The sequence below is a fragment of the Chelonus insularis genome, unplaced genomic scaffold (genome assembly GCF_013357705.1).
Source record: "Chelonus insularis isolate UGA/USDA-ARS -01 unplaced genomic scaffold, ASM1335770v1 contig_131_pilon, whole genome shotgun sequence".
Classification (NCBI taxonomy): Eukaryota; Metazoa; Arthropoda; class Insecta; order Hymenoptera; family Braconidae; genus Chelonus; species Chelonus insularis.
The window spans coordinates 1,597,396-1,614,171 of NW_023276372.1; the positions used below are offsets into that span (position 1 = coordinate 1,597,396).

General features: G+C 29.5%; 5 protein-coding genes across 8 annotated transcripts; 2 read left to right on the plus strand and 3 right to left on the minus strand.

The window, feature by feature from the left end:
* Window positions 1-50: 50 nt before the first annotated feature.
* Miga (mitoguardin) lies at window positions 51-13,030 on the plus strand. The gene is made up of 9 exons (XM_035095026.1): window positions 51-246; window positions 352-496; window positions 599-742; window positions 10,565-10,752; window positions 11,009-11,149; window positions 11,281-11,393; window positions 11,577-11,745; window positions 11,913-12,146; window positions 12,252-13,030. Exons 1-9 carry the CDS (start codon window positions 151-153, stop codon window positions 12,567-12,569), a joined length of 1,548 nt encoding a protein of 515 aa, XP_034950917.1. The 5' UTR covers window positions 51-150; the 3' UTR covers window positions 12,570-13,030.
* uzip (unzipped) lies at window positions 2,683-9,703 on the minus strand. Of its 4 annotated transcripts, none has more exons than XM_035095023.1 (5): window positions 7,877-9,056; window positions 4,581-4,785; window positions 3,976-4,379; window positions 3,511-3,845; window positions 2,683-3,336 (listed from the first exon to the last, which is right to left on the minus strand). In XM_035095023.1, the coding sequence occupies exons 2-5, from the start codon at window positions 4,783-4,785 to the stop codon at window positions 2,772-2,774; spliced, it is 1,509 nt and encodes a 502-aa protein (XP_034950914.1). In that variant the 5' UTR covers window positions 7,877-9,056; the 3' UTR covers window positions 2,683-2,771. The 4 variants fall into 4 exon arrangements, with proteins under 4 accessions (XP_034950914.1, XP_034950912.1, XP_034950915.1 ...); XM_035095021.1 differs by lacking the exon at window positions 7,877-9,056 and adding an exon at window positions 4,931-5,128; XM_035095024.1 differs by lacking the exon at window positions 7,877-9,056 and adding an exon at window positions 4,949-5,034.
* LOC118074109 (uncharacterized) lies at window positions 12,019-14,064 on the minus strand. The gene is made up of 5 exons (XM_035095029.1): window positions 13,746-14,064; window positions 13,463-13,587; window positions 13,266-13,382; window positions 13,049-13,185; window positions 12,019-12,144 (listed from the first exon to the last, which is right to left on the minus strand). Exons 1-4 carry the CDS (start codon window positions 13,922-13,924, stop codon window positions 13,067-13,069), a joined length of 540 nt encoding a protein of 179 aa, XP_034950920.1. The 5' UTR covers window positions 13,925-14,064; the 3' UTR covers window positions 12,019-12,144; window positions 13,049-13,066.
* Window positions 14,065-14,114: 50 nt separating this feature from the next.
* On the plus strand, window positions 14,115-15,046 carry Arpc5 (Actin-related protein 2/3 complex, subunit 5). The gene is made up of 3 exons (XM_035095030.1): window positions 14,115-14,416; window positions 14,558-14,630; window positions 14,703-15,046. The coding sequence occupies exons 1-3, from the start codon at window positions 14,259-14,261 to the stop codon at window positions 14,940-14,942; spliced, it is 471 nt and encodes a 156-aa protein (XP_034950921.1). The 5' UTR covers window positions 14,115-14,258; the 3' UTR covers window positions 14,943-15,046.
* Window positions 15,047-15,076: 30 nt separating this feature from the next.
* On the minus strand, window positions 15,077-16,619 carry Ccm3 (programmed cell death protein 10 Ccm3). The gene is made up of 5 exons (XM_035095028.1): window positions 16,261-16,619; window positions 15,956-16,133; window positions 15,744-15,870; window positions 15,460-15,624; window positions 15,077-15,371 (listed from the first exon to the last, which is right to left on the minus strand). The coding sequence occupies exons 1-5, from the start codon at window positions 16,330-16,332 to the stop codon at window positions 15,287-15,289; spliced, it is 627 nt and encodes a 208-aa protein (XP_034950919.1). The 5' UTR covers window positions 16,333-16,619; the 3' UTR covers window positions 15,077-15,286.
* Between the last annotated feature and the right edge of the window lie 157 nt (window positions 16,620-16,776).

The following is a 16,776-nucleotide window of genomic DNA, read 5'->3' on the forward strand; positions in this document are numbered from 1 at the left end:
CTAAAGAGTTTGAAAACAAGTGTTACTAACCTAAAAATGTATTATTTACAACAGTGCGCGAAGCGCAATCAAATCGGTTGTTACTTTTCGCAATATAAATCAATTTTTTGAGATAATTTTTATGTTTTTTGTGTAAAAATCAATGTGACAATGTATATTTTTGATGTACAATATTTTATTGGAAATGTATATAAACAATGTAAAGCTATTTCAGTACCAAAGATTAATTTATCTCGATCACAAAAGGTAATCAATGCTTACATAGTAGGTTAGAGTTCATTCATTTATTAATTAATATTTATTATCAATTTTTTGTCAAGCACTGATAACAGAAAATTTATTCATTTTTAGATATTTATAATATGTTTGACTGGTGGAACTTTGTTATTAAGTGGTTTAGCTAAATATTTAAAAAGACGACGACGACCACCTCATCCTCATTTTCGTCGACCAACAATTAGACAACGATATATCAATACAAAGGGTTCAAATTTTGGTAATTAGATTATATTAATTGATACTTAAATGTGTAGGGATATCAATTATCCAGTTCAATACCCTTGTCCATCTGCTTTATTAAATATTTTGATCAATTTAGATGCGGTTTCACAAGTGTCATGGGCTAAAAGAAGTGAAGCCAGCACTCGAAGTCATATAAGTGACAGAGCTTCACTTGTTTCATCGATACCTGGTGGTCCCGAAGGTGATGTTAAACTTACTCCACAACAATACGGTGTTTTAGGTAAGTGACAAGAATTATTGTCATATTTGAACCCCTAATTTGGGTGAATATTGTGGTATTTTTACTACAAAAAAGAATAATAATACGATTATATTATTTTGAAATTTCAAATTTCTTATTTACGTTTACATAAATAATATAATTTAATTTTATTAACAATAGCAAAATATAAACAATCAAAATAATGACATAATTATTAATTACATAAATATATTTTTAAATTAAATTCAATTAATAATAATGGATATTTATATTCGGATTCCACACAACTTTTAAAATATTTAAATAATTTATAATTGTTAAAATTGATTTAAACAGATAAATAATAGGTAATTCAAAAGAATAATGTTGTGCAGAATAATTTTAAATACAAAAATTTTAATACAATTATTTTATAATTAATGTCATAGACAGATAAGTTAAGAATTAATTATTTTACTAACTAATAAATATTATTGAATCTTATAAATAAATACTGAAATATTTTGTTATCTTATAGAGATAAACAATTAACAAAAAAAATAAAAATAACATATTCATTTGTTTTCACTTAATAAAAATAACTAATAGCATTTTATTATATAACTGCCATCAATTTTGAATAATAAGCCCTAATTATTTTCACAATCTCTCATACTTTCTTATCCTAGCTTTATAAATATTACAAACTTCTGTAATTGTATCCCAATCTCAAAAATATAGTGTAGCTGCATCTCAATCTAAGCAACTACTTATTCTCTCTTATTATTTTTCCATCATGAACGTTTTACAATTTTCAAATATATAATATCATTAATAAGTTATTATGTTTTTTATCAACTATCACTTGACAAAAATTTTATTGAATCAGAATAATTATAATTGCTATTCAGCGAATAAAGGACTTTGCTAAATTACATTTTTAATTTGTTTAAAAAAAGATTGTTTCATTTTCTTTTCTAATTTATTTCAGAATTATAAATATTTTTTTGTGATAATTTTTTATTATTTATAACATTCTTTTATGTGAAATTATTTATTTATGTGAAGATTATAGATAATATTTATTTTATAAATATATATATATATATATATTGTAAGTGAGTTTCTAAACGGTTGATTTTGAATAACGGAGATATTTTTAAAAATGTTCATTACTTTTTTTCCATTGCCTGAATTATTATTTTTTTTCTTTCTTTCTTTCAGTAATACATTAGTTGCATTAACAATTATCTAATATATTACATACTTCTTGGCTTATTTTTGCTTGTACTTGACGTTCAGTAAGACTAGTTTACAATAATTGTAATAGATAATTTCTTAAACAGCTACATGTAAGAAGGCGTTGGGTATTTAAAACATATTTTTAATATTTTTGTTTTTTTTTTTGCATACACACAAATGCTTTAAACTCTCAAGCTTTCTCTTTTTTTTTAAAGGCAAGCATATAAATTGTTGTCTATAACGCATTCAACGTCCTGATTATTGATATTTTCATGCCAAATAATAACTATAAATCACATAGTTAAAATTCTTTTATTAAATTGGTAACTTTCACAAGTGTTTAAAGGCATTATTACGCCAAGAATTGTAAGAATAATATTTATATTTCTGTTATGTATGTATTGTTTGAATCTTTTCCTGAGAGAAAAAATAATTTCTAGCATTATAAATTATTATTAGTAGAAAATGTCATTCACAAAAATCGAATATATGTATGATACTTTTTTAAAGCAATTAATATATTAATTTATATCTTTTTTTTTAATCAATAAAATTATCAATTTTAAGCAAAGTAATTTATATCATTGGAAACAATCTTTGATTCTTTAGAATCTCGATATTTTAATCAAACAAAGAAGTACGAATATTATGAATAATTTATCAATAAATTATCCAATAATATTATTTTTTTTTTTAATAAAAAATAATTTATTTCTTATGAAAATCATCGTTTTTAAAACAATGAAAATATTACCATGGATTTAAATTACATTATTTTTCAATTATTTCAATAGAATTCTAATTAATGACAAATAAATTAGTCTCTTCACGTAATCCTAAAAATACTTGCAAAAATGGATGTTAAAAATACTACAATACTTAGTTCAGCTATATTAGAAAAGTCAGAAGCTGACTCTTCTTTGTTCTTTAATGACAATGGTCCTCTATCATCATTTTGCATTGAATTGTCAGTTTTTCTTGGAGGGATAATTGAATTTTCATCAAAGTCGTCTTTAACTATGTCTGATGTTGTACCAGAGAGTGTTGTTTTACTAATACTATCAGAATGACTTGTGCTACTGCTACTTACAACGCTGACACTTGAAGTGCTTATTTTTTTCTGAGTAACTGTGATGGTGGTCATATGTGAGGTTGGTGGGCTCAATGTTGTTGGGACGATACTTTGATTATTTATAAAATAAATAGGACTGAATTCTGGTCTGACGTTCATCATCGTTTGTTCCCTTCGTATTCCACTTATTTCCCTAGACCTAGTCTCTCGGTCTTCATAGTGAGACACTAGTTTCCCCATGTATGGTACCTCCATGTCTACATAGTTGGCCCTGAGTGTAACATTAACAGCTGTCCTTGCTTCAAGATAAATTTCGACCCTGTTTGTTGATAAAATCAAGTATAAAAAGTGATGAAATTATTTTTAGAGTTGATGAATAATGTTCATGTCTATCAAGAGACTGAATAAACTTACATAAAAAAGCTATTATGTAAATTTACTATCAACTCTGCACATTTATTTACTTTCTCACGCATTTTAAAAAGATACTTACGTGTATAAATCAGTACGATTGCCCTGCTCTCTCAAACCCCATTCAATATTAGGTAACCTTGTACCATTGACAAGTGTAATGGACGTATTTAGAGCTTTGATCATTGCATGACCCTGTCCCCAGTAACTCAAGTACTCATAGTCATAACTGAAGGCCTGGGCTAGTTTGGCTGGTTCATCACGATTATTACTAATAGTAATAGTTCCAAGTATTTGAGACTCATTCTTCAGAGTTCTCTTACGCCAATAATTTAATTTCACTGATGTTAAATCATAAAATATGGGCTCACTTTCAACTAGGATTTCACCAACCACAGCAGATCCTTCTTCTCCATTCTGAAATAAATAAAAATAAATGAATTATAATTAAATAATTATTCTAAATGATGATATAAAATGAATAAAAGACTTGAAATGAATCACAACGTATATAAAAAATAAAAATTAAATTGCCATTGTAACTGACATTTTTAACGTAATTTATTTTCCCAAGTCCAATTGTAGTATCAAGTGTGCCAATGTAGTGGGTGTAGGTTGAGTCAGTTTCATTATTATCTTCTTGTTTATTAGAGACAACATGTCTTGCAATGAATTTCCCGTCTGCTCCATCAGATACAAGAACTGTTCCTACAGGAATTTTATGAAATTTATCCCATGCAAGCCACCTCAATCTTGCTGAATTCTCGACATTTTCTAGCAAGTAATACTGGTCATGAGTAGAAGTGCTGCCTAGAAGTGTAACGGTGCATTGTTTCTTTCCTTTTATTTGACTTCCAGCCACCCATACACCACCATATAACACTCGACAGACAAACACTGGTTGCTCTTCATTCTCTACAGAACTGTCGGAGTCTTTTGAATTCATTCCATCTATAACAAACCATATTTTTCCAATTAATCCAAGACATCTTAATTTTTCTTCTCTACATAATAGGATTTTATTTTTTTTTAAATTTATTACTTTATGAAGATGATAAAAAATAACTAAGAATAGAAACTGTTACGTTAATATTTATGGCCTTACTGGTTTTTTCTTTCTTTTATGATGATGTAAAAATGGTGTTTGAATACCTTTTATGGTTTTCTGAAATCCACCGATAACAATCTCTTTGGAGTCATCACGGTGAGCAATAGGGAGCCAATTAAGTGTGCTAGAAGTCACAGGCTGATGAAGCTTGGAGTATATACGAACACTACTGTCGCCGGAAGCAAGTGTGATAACAAGTAGGATCATGAAGAGCATATTGCTCTGATAGATATAAGTATTAGACTTCATCTGAAAGCAGAAAAAAAATTCATTAATCAAGTTTCTTCAGTTCGAGAGTCTTTCTTTTGATAATGAATAAAATTATCTTTGATAAACTAGCTTCCAATAATTATTAATAACAACTTTATTAAGAAAAAATATTCCATGACTCAACTTTAACTTGAAAATTTACTTTTTTATGTGAAATAATAATTTGAGATAAATTTATTTCAGGTTCGTTAGACGTTGAAAGGTTACTGAAATATAAAAGAAATACAGTCTGCAATATTAAAAGACATAAAGTGAAATGAAAGTCAAACACTTTGTGTACTGGTTTTGAAATGTCAATTGTCCACATATTTTTGAAGAAAGAAAAATATTTTTTACTTCAAATTAAAATATTCATATCGCTGACTAATATGAATATTAGTAACTGAGCTGGTTTTTTTTACGATAAGTCAAGAAATCTGAGCTTGGTTCTCATAAAAAGACATTTAAAAAATATGAAACTTCCTAGCCATCATCAAGCTTTAGCTAAAAAATTTTTTTTTTTGAAGCAAAAAAAAAATCAAGAAGTTTTATAGGATTTTCTTGGATAAAAACCGGAAACGGAAGAAAATTTACTGATTCGCAATACGATTCTGTTGGTCACGGAACATGATGCAGTGGTAACGGTGCCTAGTTCCGTAGTGCCATTAAGAGATACATGTCGATATAATAAAGTTATTCACTCTAAGTACTAAGGCTATATGTCTAGGAAGCTTTTAGAAACCTTGACCAAGTATGTAGTTCACTTAAGAAAGCTTTAAACTATTAACAATTGACGCAATCAGTTTGCATCAACTGATGACCCGTGACCACTTGGCGCCGTTCTACATCCTGGTTACCTGTTTCAAGGCAAAAAGGATGCTTTAAAATCAGTGCACAAGAAATATAAAACAACTTGATGCCATGAATTCAATGCTAAAATACTTTGTGGTGATTCATCAATCTTCTTGATAACTATCTAAAGCTAAATAACATTTTTTAAACTCTATTAAATCGAGAAATACTTATTTCTAGTTTAATTTGTTCAAGTACTACCTGTTTACACTATTTATACATGATAGTTTTATCTTGATTATATTAGCATAAATTAAAATCATACCACTGTTGTTAATTATATAGCACAACACTCCAAAGTGTTTTTGATCTAAAATGTCATAAATCAACTGCAGCTTTAGTAAAAATACTCTTATGTAATGGCTATAGACTATTTGTGTATAACTAAAGTCTTATTCGGCATAAAAATAGCATAAAAATCGGATTGTTTTAATTGAAAAGACCTGTTTCAGAGATTGGAATGGAGTTAAAGTTGATTAGAAATTATTGATTTTATTCAGCTTTTTGGTAATCTTTGGTGCTGTTGATAGAAGCACTCTAATTAATTGTTATAAAAATATTTATATTATTCTAGGATTTATATTGAACTGCATTACATAAATAAAGTCAAAAGAAAAACAAATTTCATCTAGCTGGGGATAAAGTTCAATAAATTTCCCACCACTTGATATCTTTATTCAGGATAAAACTTCTCTGTTATGAATTAGGTCAAACTCGTGGAGAAATAAATGAGTTTTAAAATTATTCGGCTGAGCAAAAAATTGATTAATTATGTAGTGACACAACTGGGCTAATGCAGCAAAATTGCTGTACACAAAAAAAAATACTTCTATACATGAGAATAAGAATATTATTATTTTATCACGGATTAAATTGAATAGCAATAATAATTGATGTTTCAAAATCATAACTGTTGCTGATGTATGATTTCATTATTCATTCATGATTGAAATGAATTTTTTCTCCAGTCGACTTCACATCCACTTGATGTTACTTGGATATTTCAATCTCTGAATTACCATTGTTCCAGTCAGCTATCAATTAACCATGGGTTATTGTTCGATCATTATTATTATCATAACTGTACAGATTATTTGCCATGTTCAAACATTATAATCTTTGATGCTTCAGTTAAATCTACAATAATTATAGAGATTATTTTGGATCCAATGACCTCATTTATTCACCATTGGCGTTAAAGGTTGCAAAGTGAATAAGATCTCTGTTTAGGATCTGAAGGAGTTTCAAATTCATCTTCTTGATGGAATAAAATATTTCCAACGAATATATTTAATTAACCCAATGAATTATTTAGCTAATAATCATCTATGAATATTTATCAGCAAGTAAATTAGTTCATAATAAATAGATAGCTAATTATAACCCAGGATGTGTTTGAATTTTTCACCGACAAAGTGAATAATTATCTTGCTGATGGAAGTGAGCAACTAGAGTCTATTTTTACTGATTGAACACCTTTCGTGCCCTCCCAGGGGTAATGCAATTTAGTTATTTTTTAATTAAATAAATAAATGAAAAGTTTACTTAAACAGGATAGAATAAATTGAACGGTAAAATAGAGTAGTTTGAAAATGAGAGTCAGGTCACAATATTACCACGCTTGACCTATCTCTGTAATTGACATTGAGCAGTGATGAGTTAACGAGCACTCTCTCGGGTCATTTTAAGTGACTTTATACGTAGTCCAGGGGTCGATTCTGATGCATGCTCTACGTAGGCGGTACCAGGCATACATGAGAGGTGACTTATGTATCTAGAATATAATAGGAGAGTAATGATATACCCATACCCATACTCATCATACCCCATCTACTCTACACCTAACTACATTACACTAAGGCATTCTCCATTTCTGTGTCACTCTCTCATTAAATTCCATCACTCAATCAATTTATCTACAACCATATGCTCTAATACACATATTCGTTTAATAAGTCACTTTTTTTTTTTAATTTTTATTCTCTATTCTTTTTATAGCTAGCTTACTTGTAAACTACATCTAATTGTTGTTCATTATATTACGCCATGAAGTAATAAGATTTGCTATGGAATTGATTTTTAGCCTTCATCACATACTGTTTATCAAGTAAATTCTTTTTTATTCCTTCTAAAAGAATTAATAAAGCACTAGGCAATTTATTTTAAATAGAATTAAATTAAATTATTGAATGGCTTTTGTTCTAAGCCAACAATTGTTATTAAATTTTTTTCATCAAACCTTTTAAATAGAATACTCCAAAATAATTTGCCTTTTCAGTGAGCACGAAACCATTTTTTTTTTTCTACTTGGAATAATATTCTTTCAATTGTGGTTTTTTATTTTTTCATTAACTCAACACTGGTCACGTTTATGCACTGGTGCACTTTTTCAATCAAGAATTCACTGATTAAAGGAAATAGTTGATCAAGATTATAGTGTCAGTGGTGTCGTTGGGAAGAATCCACGTCCTGTTTAATCGAATAGCATCCACGCAATGTAATGTTTTCTATTGATTCTGTGCCTGCTGCTGAGAGGGGAATTATCCTGAGGGGCTACGAAACTCAACTTGCCTCCCTTTCAACCCCTCTCAATACCTCCCTTTACCTCAAGGTCAGCCCCTGGCAATCAAAATACACTGAACTCTATATACACTCCAACGCTCTCACAGTCACAGGTGCACAAGTTAACGATGCATCAGCATTTTATTTTTTTTTTTGGTGATGACTTATCTACTTCCTACTTCCCAAAGAAAATAAATTCATCAAAACCATCCATTGAGAACTGGTATTTCAATTTGACTATGACGTAAGAGGTATTTTTTTTTTCTGAGTTTATCCTGTGAGGTAGAACTAGAATTGCCAGGAATTCGAGATTCTATGTCAGTCGTTCTACACGACTGGATATTGAAATAGTATATAGATTATTTCACTTAATTGGATTAAGGTTCGAATGAAACCATGGGAATGTATACAAGTGTATTATTTTAATGTTTTCATGAGAATCAACAAGATTTAATTAGAGACCGGTATATTTACACTTGGAATCATTCCGAATGATTAATCATTGGCCTTGAAAGATACTAGGATTTTTAAGAGCTATTTCTTTTTGATCATTATTAGATGCTTGCAATGATTTTGGATATACTTATGATAATGAAGTTTAGTTGTAATATAAATTAAGTTGAACTGGAGAAAAATACAATGATCTTGAGTCATCTAATATACTCTCAAGAAGTTGTGTGTACGTTAGAACTTTAATGAATTTTTTCTGTCTTCCTTGCTACCCTTAATTTCATTTAATTGACTTAGTCACCAAAGTCTGGAGGTTTTGGAGTAACTTTAGCAGTGTCATTCACATATTTCTGTCAATCTTGGATTATTATTGTGCTTTATAATTACTTATGCCGACAAATTGTAAGTTAAATTAATTTTATTCAATAGAATCATCATTTGATAGCCATCAATACCTAGGATCAAATTGACAACTGTCCTATCAAATGTTATTATTGAAAGAGAAATGAAAAATGATTGGTAATCAGGGTTCAAGTACTTACAATAACTTATTTTATGTAGAATCACGTTGCAAAAAAAAATCCTGGTGATGTAATAAAAATTTTGAACATGAATGATTAAAAGTAAAATAGTCAAACCGGCTTGATCAGAGGTCTTGGTGTTAAAGTTTTTGAATAAAAAGATCAATTAACACGTTAGACACAAGAACATTGAGAAAAATAAATCGTGGTACATTTACAAAGCAAGCAAATGCGACTGACGCGAGAACCTTTTTGGCTTAGCTCTACTCCTGGCGGTTCTATTCGTTGGATGACCGTTATCTTTCCCTTTCTTCCTTGAAGCCAGATCCCTACTCTAACTTCATTGACTATCCTTTTTTTTCATACATTAAAGTCGCTAATATGAGCTCACTCTGATACACTGAATGACCCTCTGTTAGAGCTCAATGACAGGCACAACACAGAGTTTTGTTGTATTTTTTGTCGTTGGCAAGGAGAGAAAGTGTAAATGCGTACGATATGCAAAGTAGAAGGTACAGGAATCGACGTGGAACTGGTGTTTGTTGGATTGAATGCACCGATGCGCGCGTTTCTCTTGGTGTGCGAAGTAGTTGGGGGCTGGTATGGAATAGAAAAGGGTGCTGTAGAGGGAGAAAACACGAGTCTGCGCTTCCCCTAGACATTCAGTCTATCCGATATCGACCCCTCCCGTGCCCCATTCGATGACACATCCTCCCATGCGAATTTTCAAAAGCATTACGTCACATGCGTTGTGGTATTGACGCCGACCAAGAGACTCCAGTTCACCGGGATCTCATCTAAGAGTTTAGTTACTCTTCAAGAAACTTTTCTTCCTTACTATCCATTGTAATTAACTACTTTTACCAGGCCATAGGAAATGATTACTATCACTAGTCTCTTTATTCTTCTTTCAAATGAATTCCTGATTTTTCAACATGATATAATTAGCTTTCGAATAAATTTCATTTTTCCATTGTTATTTATTCAGTAGGCTTTGAATTTGTTGAACAAGTTAATTATTATTTAGTTTTATAACCAAACACTCCAATGACAAAGCCATAAAATTATTCTTATTGATAATTTATGCAATAACATATTACATAAATTTGTATTTAATGACTTTAAAAACGACGACGAGCTTGAAAAACCGTTAATTTATTTAAAATCTTGAAACTGAAGAATATTTTTATATCTTGGATCTTTGATAATTTTTTTAAATTTATTAATGCTTCGTCACGTAATTTATTATATTCTTATTATTATATACTCTTTATTCAGTACAATATAATCTTGAGATTTTAAAAATGTAAATGTTTCTTTTTAAACTTCACCAGTTTCTTATTTATGACCAGATGCTTGATATTCTATTATGACCAGATTGAATTATTGTACAGGTTTAGAGGCATTGGAGAAGGCACTTTATTGTTGGGAAGATGCTCTTACAGCATTCAGTTGCACTATTGGTACTAATGCACTCGCGCTACCATCAAAAGCTGATGCTGCTTTCACCCATGATGTTCAAGAACTCCTTGATCTTGGTTATCAAATGCAGAGCACTGCTGAATTATTATTCATTGATCAGGTAGTCCAGATAATATATAAAAACTTGTCCAAAGATTAGCTATAATGATATTAAATAATGTTGATAATTGAGTTCATCAATTCACTACTGTTACCAAAGAGATCACATTGTGCAAAAAAAAATGAACTCATTTATATTATGACATCGTTCTCATTGTTTGATGAGACGTAACATCATTTTTGTGGTAACTTTGTGTCAAGGATAAACCAATTGGTTTCTGTGTATGCTCAAAGCCATTTCTTTTGTATATTTACAGCATTCGGTGCTTTTCTGCAACGATAGTGACGGAAGTGAGGCGAGTCAAAGGCGTGCATCGACTAATCGTTCATTTGGAAGAGAAAAAGAAAAGGCTGATGCTGCATCATCACCCGAATCATTTGCATCTGCTAAAGATGGGGTAATTCTTCAACAAAAAAAAAAAATAATAAAATATTTAGAAAATCATCAGAATAATAATAGTTATAAAAAGTAAAAGTGTCACATAATATTTGAATAAATCTCTCAATTGTACCTCCTATTTTCTTTCAGGTAGCAGATCTAAGAGAATTCGAGGAATATTTTGAATTTTTCCCCCATTTAGAGCAACAAAAATTATATCATGCAGCACTGAAACAGCATGAGGACAAAAGCATTCCATGCAGGTAAACTATGGATTTTCATTGGAAATAGATAATTCGAATTCTATTATGTCAATCTATTGAAATTAAGTATCGATCGTCTTAATTTTTTTTTTATTATCATCATTATTATTTATTATTATACCTTTTTTTACTTTGTTTGTCGTGATTCAAGTCTTTTCCATTTTTTTTTTTACTATTCAACAGGCGGCTTCATACAGAGCTCGTAAAGTGTGGATCGGACGTAGAACACGTAGCAAAGGTTCACTGTTTACGTCAAGCCTATTCTAGACTTTTTACAATGCCTGGTGCCGCAACCTGGATCGCTGACATTGGTCGGCAGATCATCAGTGATTTAATTGTCTATGCGGATAAGGTATGCTTTCTGAAGGATGTGCTTGAGTTATGTAAATTCAAAAATGTCAACAATCACAGTATAAAAAAAAATTAATCCATTATTCATTTGAGTTACTTACAAGCAAATAATCATTATTAAAATATAAATAAATTGTTGAATAAATAAATAAACTAATTATTTTCCAGGATCCAGAAGAATATTTAATTCATTATGATAACATGATGGAATTCTTGGCCAATCCTAGTAGTTATAAAATAATGCATGAAGAATTAACAGCACGAGGTGTTAAATGTATCAACTTCTATGATGTCCTAATCGATTTTATACTTTTGGACGCATTTGATGAAGTTGATAAACCACCATCATCCATTAAAGCCATTCTGCAGAACCGCTGGATATCTGCCAGTTTCCGGAAAACTGTAAGAAAAAAAATCCATTAATCATAGTTGATGATGTTTATGATACTTAAAAAACGTAGCTTTTTAATGAGTACTTGGAAATGATTATTATTGATTTTTTTTAAGGCAATCGGGACTGCAGTTTGGTCAATTTTAGCTGGAAAAAGACAAATGCTCAAGTATAATAAAGGATTTTTAGCTCATTTTTATTTAATTTCTGAGCAAGTATCTCCTGTGCTAATTTGGGGATTCTTGGGACCCGAGGGAAGTCTAAAGTCAACTTGTCAATACTTCCGGGATCAAGTGATAGAATTTTTAGTAGATATTTTCAATTTTTTTAAAGTGAGATATACCAATGTCGATGAACTTGCGGAAGATATATGGAGGGAAATGAAGACAAGGGTTGAGAATATAAATCAACGACTTGCACTTGAGGGATGTTAATAACCAAGTAATTGAAAATATTAGTCATTATATGGAATAGTAAACACGAATCAAAGTCGTATAAATAAAATAGACTGTCATGTGTATCGTTGTTGATTCAATGAAACTGCCAGTTATTATGAGAATTATTTAAACAATCTATACGTAAATTTAGCTGATCGTAACTATTTAATCATGTTGAATAATTATTTAATACAAATTGATATAACCAAAAGCAATAATATCAAAAAAGCACATATATTCCAACGCATAAATATTTATCTCGTATTTAATTATAATATCCAGGGATGATTAGCAGCTAATCAATTCTCAGGAACTGTGGAAGATTATTTAATATATTGTATATGGATGTATAAATATGTATTGATGTACAGAAAAATGAGGGAAAGAATTTTGTAACCAATGGATCTGTATTATACACATAAAAAAATAGAAAAATCTGTCAAAATTATTGGTAAAAACTTTATGTTTTTTTTTACCTTTTGTTTATGTGGTAATTAATCATATAAAATATTATCCCTTTCGTCATCTGACTCATCATCATCGTCTGATGACCAAAAACCTGCTGGCATCAATGCCTCACGAGGTTCTTTATTTTCTTGTAAACCATCCCATGCTAGAAGAATTAAATGATTTCATAAGAAAAATGAATTGAAAAAATTATTTAAATAAGTTAAATATATAAATTTTGTTTACACGCTTCGAAAACATCTTCTGTGTTAAAGACTAGCTTTATATCGTCATATTTCTCTGGATCAGCCATTATTTGTGGGGGTTTGGATCGATGGTATTGAAGTCTTGGCCATTGTAGAACTGAAAATCATACAAAAGATTAAATTTTAATTAATTTTATAAATTAATCAAGTATTTTAGTAATAATAGTTTCTACCTACATTTGTGAGCTTTCGGTATGTGTATTCTTATTTCTCGTTCCAGGTTTAGGTTGATTATTTTTCCGGGAATGATAGCTCCAAAAAAATATAAACATAAGTAATAGGATTTATCTTCATGGATCGTACTAAAAAAAATTAGTTGATAACTTTGAAGAATTTCATCAAATAAAAACAAATTATTGTGGTATTGAATTACATTTCGACCGAGCATCAGGTCAGTTAGAAATTTTATTAATACATGAAGATTTAAATATATATAGTTAATCGTTAATTTGATACACACCTATATCTGATATGATCGAAATCCACGAATAAAAAGTATTTGTTTACATTAGCTAGCATAATCCGTAGCACAATTTTATTATCAGTTTGATACCAATATACTGTGGGAGTTCGGAATTTATTTGTAAGTAACGGTAATTGCATTTTTAATTCCTGCGGATTTTCTTCTTCAGGCTTCATTTTTTTTTTTTGCTTTCAGTAACAATTGTCAGCTTTAAAAATGTATGTCAAAATATCACTTGTTTATCTTTAAAAAAGGGAAGCACGTGTTGATTCAAAAAAAAACTTTATCAAATTTAGATATAGAGGTCACTTTTGACATAACCTCAAGATTATTTTCAACAATAAAATCGCGTTATAAAAAATGTCGATCATTGAAAATGCATCAAAAAATTACTTTCCTCAAGGGTGTGCGTTGTTCCATGATGTTTTCTGATGAGATATGGTTTGGTTGTATTCGTCATTGTTGATAATAAGTTTTTAGAGTGAAGTGAATTTTGAAATTGCCAAAAGAATGTCGCAAATTGATGATAAAAAGGATACTCCTGGCACAGGATTTCGTAAAATAGATATCGATGAGTATAATGAAAATAATTTTAAAGAAGAAGATGCTGATGGAGGATCAGGGCCTACCGGTCCTGATGAAAATGAAATTCTAGCACTACTTAACCAATATCCTTTTTCAATACTATTTTTTTATAAATTAATTAAATAATTTTCTGATTTCTAATAAATAAAATATTTTATCAATTCCAATGAATATTTTAAATTTAGTATTATTCAAATAGTATTTGCCTTAACGGATATATCCAAAGGAAAACATGCAGAAGCATTAATTACTGCTTTGAAAGCCGCACCACTTGGATCTAAAAATCAACAGGTCAAGGTAAATGTTGGGAACTATTTACATAGTAATATACAATAGTGATTAGTAAATAAAATCAATATATTTTTCTAGGATAATGCAAGGAACGTGATACAAAAGGTACTTCTAAGTATAAAATCAAATCAAATGGACGACTGTCTAGCTCAACTCGACAGGGATTTGATGGATGTGTTGATGAAATATATTTACCGAGGTTTTGAGATACCATCAAAGGATAGCAGTTCACATTTATTAATATGGCATGAAAAAGTGTACAGTCTCAGTGGAGTTGGTAGTATTATCAGAGTATTTACTGACAGCAAAAGAATTTAAAAACAAAATTTCTATTATTTAAGCTCAATAAAAAAGTATACATTAAAGTGAAAAATCAAATTCCACATTTTTTGTTAACATTATATTCAACATTTCTCTTTATTTTATATTTTAATATTTTATTCTTTTGTATAATTATGATTATAATATAATATGTATATTTTTTTAATATAACGATTATATAAGAAATAACACGGTAAAGCTGTAATAATGAAAAGTACAAATTAATTTTGTTACCCTGAATCTTGAATATTATATTTGTCTGGCTATTATTCTCCACAATCATGATCCGAAGATCAGGCTAAATTGTAAAACAGTGTAGAAGACAAAAAAATAATTATTGTTTATTCACATTTGTGTTTGACAGTTCTCATCATCACATTTGTTTGTCGGATTAAAAATAATGCACTGATGAAGACAGCTTTGGCTCTGAAATTTATAAAAAATAAATATTATCAATTTATTCAAAGTTATTCAAATAAATTAATTATCAAATTTTAATTAAAGTTTAACTTACTGTCCTTCTTTGAAATACTCTTTTAATGTATTACTAAAACGTTTGCTGCATTTAACAAACTCTCTTTTACGTTGATCGAGAGCTTGTTTACCTGAAACTCCAGGTATAAATGCCGTGACCTCATTTACGGCATCTAAGAGTTTTTTGATTGCGCTTGCAATTTCCCTGGAAAAAATAGATTTAATTAATTCAATTCCATTAGAATCATTATATAAATGGTGAAAGTATTAATTTTTATAACAACTCAACCAGATTATTTATGCATAAATGTCAATAATTCATACTTAATTGTTTCTAAAAATGTCTTTCGGTCGGTGATTTCATCAGGAATTCTGCTTAGTATTCTTTTTAATGCTGCTGATTTACGATTGAGCTCTTGGAATGCATCTTCTGACCTGGTTGAGCGATATTCTGCAGAAATAAATCATAGTTAATTTAATAGACTCTTAAAAAATATTTTTAGACTATTTGTTGTTGTTAAAAATAAAATATCCACCATCACAGTCAGTTGCTGCTCCTTGTAAACGAAGTACACTTGCATTCATGTCAAGACTCAGCTCTGCTCTTCGTACTATTCCTAGTAACAGATCATATGTGATTCCTGGATGAGCATTTTCTGCTTTGGATAAAGCAGATTTCAATGTTTGGGCTGCTATGACATTCTGAGTCTCCAACTAGCGTAAAAAAGAATTGTCAGTTAATTACAAAATTTTTAATTTAATTGAAAAATTATAATTAAAATACAAAATTAAATGTAATAAAGGTCTTACTGCATTTAATAAGTAAATCAGTACAGCTTACCTTATTTAATATCGGTCGAAGTATCACAGGGAGAACAAGTGATGTAACTGGAGTCTCATCTCCCATTGTCATCCTTTACGTAAAATCGAAATTTTTACAATGAAAACTCAAGTGAAAGAGTAAAAAACTTTCCTTACACTTATTAAATTATTATAGTAATTATTAATTTCTTAAAAAATATTTAATGTTTTTCCTTTCGACTATGTTTAGGGCTCAAAGAGCTTCAACAAGTCGTCAACAAAAATAAATTATCACTTCATTTCACTAAATTATTTTTCCTTTTCACTTGACAGCTGTCATTAAACAGTTAATCTACTACATGAAAAGGAGGTTAAGCAAGTACTTTGCATAGACATGTACATGTACTATCTAGCTATATATAGTATGTAAACATAGTATATACCTGTACAGTGTATTAATCAACGGAGTGGGAGATTAGAAACTTCAAAATAAGTGTTACTCCAGCTTTTACTAGAAGTAAAAAAAAATTATTGAACAATCTAACTAAATTAATAA

Coding starts and splice junctions, on each gene's coding strand:
- Miga (XM_035095026.1), top strand. CDS start 151: ATGTATATTTTTGATGTACAATATTTTATTGGAAATGTATATAAACAA. Junction 11,150..11,280: donor TTGCATCTGCTAAAGATGGG/GTAATTCTTCAA, acceptor ATTTTCTTTCAG/GTAGCAGATCTAAGAGAATT. Junction 11,394..11,576: donor GACAAAAGCATTCCATGCAG/GTAAACTATGGA, acceptor ACTATTCAACAG/GCGGCTTCATACAGAGCTCG.
- uzip (XM_035095021.1), bottom strand. CDS start 5,113: ATGTGGACAATTGACATTTCAAAACCAGTACACAAAGTGTTTGACTTT. Junction 3,846..3,975: donor AAATAAATTACGTTAAAAAT/GTCAGTTACAAT, acceptor TATTTATTTCAG/AATGGAGAAGAAGGATCTGC. Junction 3,337..3,510: donor AATCGTACTGATTTATACAC/GTAAGTATCTTT, acceptor ATCAACAAACAG/GGTCGAAATTTATCTTGAAG.
- LOC118074109 (XM_035095029.1), bottom strand. CDS start 13,924: ATGAAGCCTGAAGAAGAAAATCCGCAGGAATTAAAAATGCAATTACCG. Junction 13,588..13,745: donor TTCGATCATATCAGATATAG/GTGTGTATCAAA, acceptor AATTTTTTTTAG/TACGATCCATGAAGATAAAT. Junction 13,186..13,265: donor AGAAGATGTTTTCGAAGCGT/GTAAACAAAATT, acceptor TAATTCTTCTAG/CATGGGATGGTTTACAAGAA.
- Arpc5 (XM_035095030.1), top strand. CDS start 14,259: ATGTCGCAAATTGATGATAAAAAGGATACTCCTGGCACAGGATTTCGT. Junction 14,417..14,557: donor ATTCTAGCACTACTTAACCA/ATATCCTTTTTC, acceptor GGATATATCCAA/AGGAAAACATGCAGAAGCAT. Junction 14,631..14,702: donor CTAAAAATCAACAGGTCAAG/GTAAATGTTGGG, acceptor ATATTTTTCTAG/GATAATGCAAGGAACGTGAT.
- Ccm3 (XM_035095028.1), bottom strand. CDS start 16,332: ATGACAATGGGAGATGAGACTCCAGTTACATCACTTGTTCTCCCTGTG. Junction 16,134..16,260: donor TTCGACCGATATTAAATAAG/GTAAGCTGTACT, acceptor TTTTTACGCTAG/TTGGAGACTCAGAATGTCAT. Junction 15,372..15,459: donor GAGTATTTCAAAGAAGGACA/GTAAGTTAAACT, acceptor TATAAATTTCAG/AGCCAAAGCTGTCTTCATCA.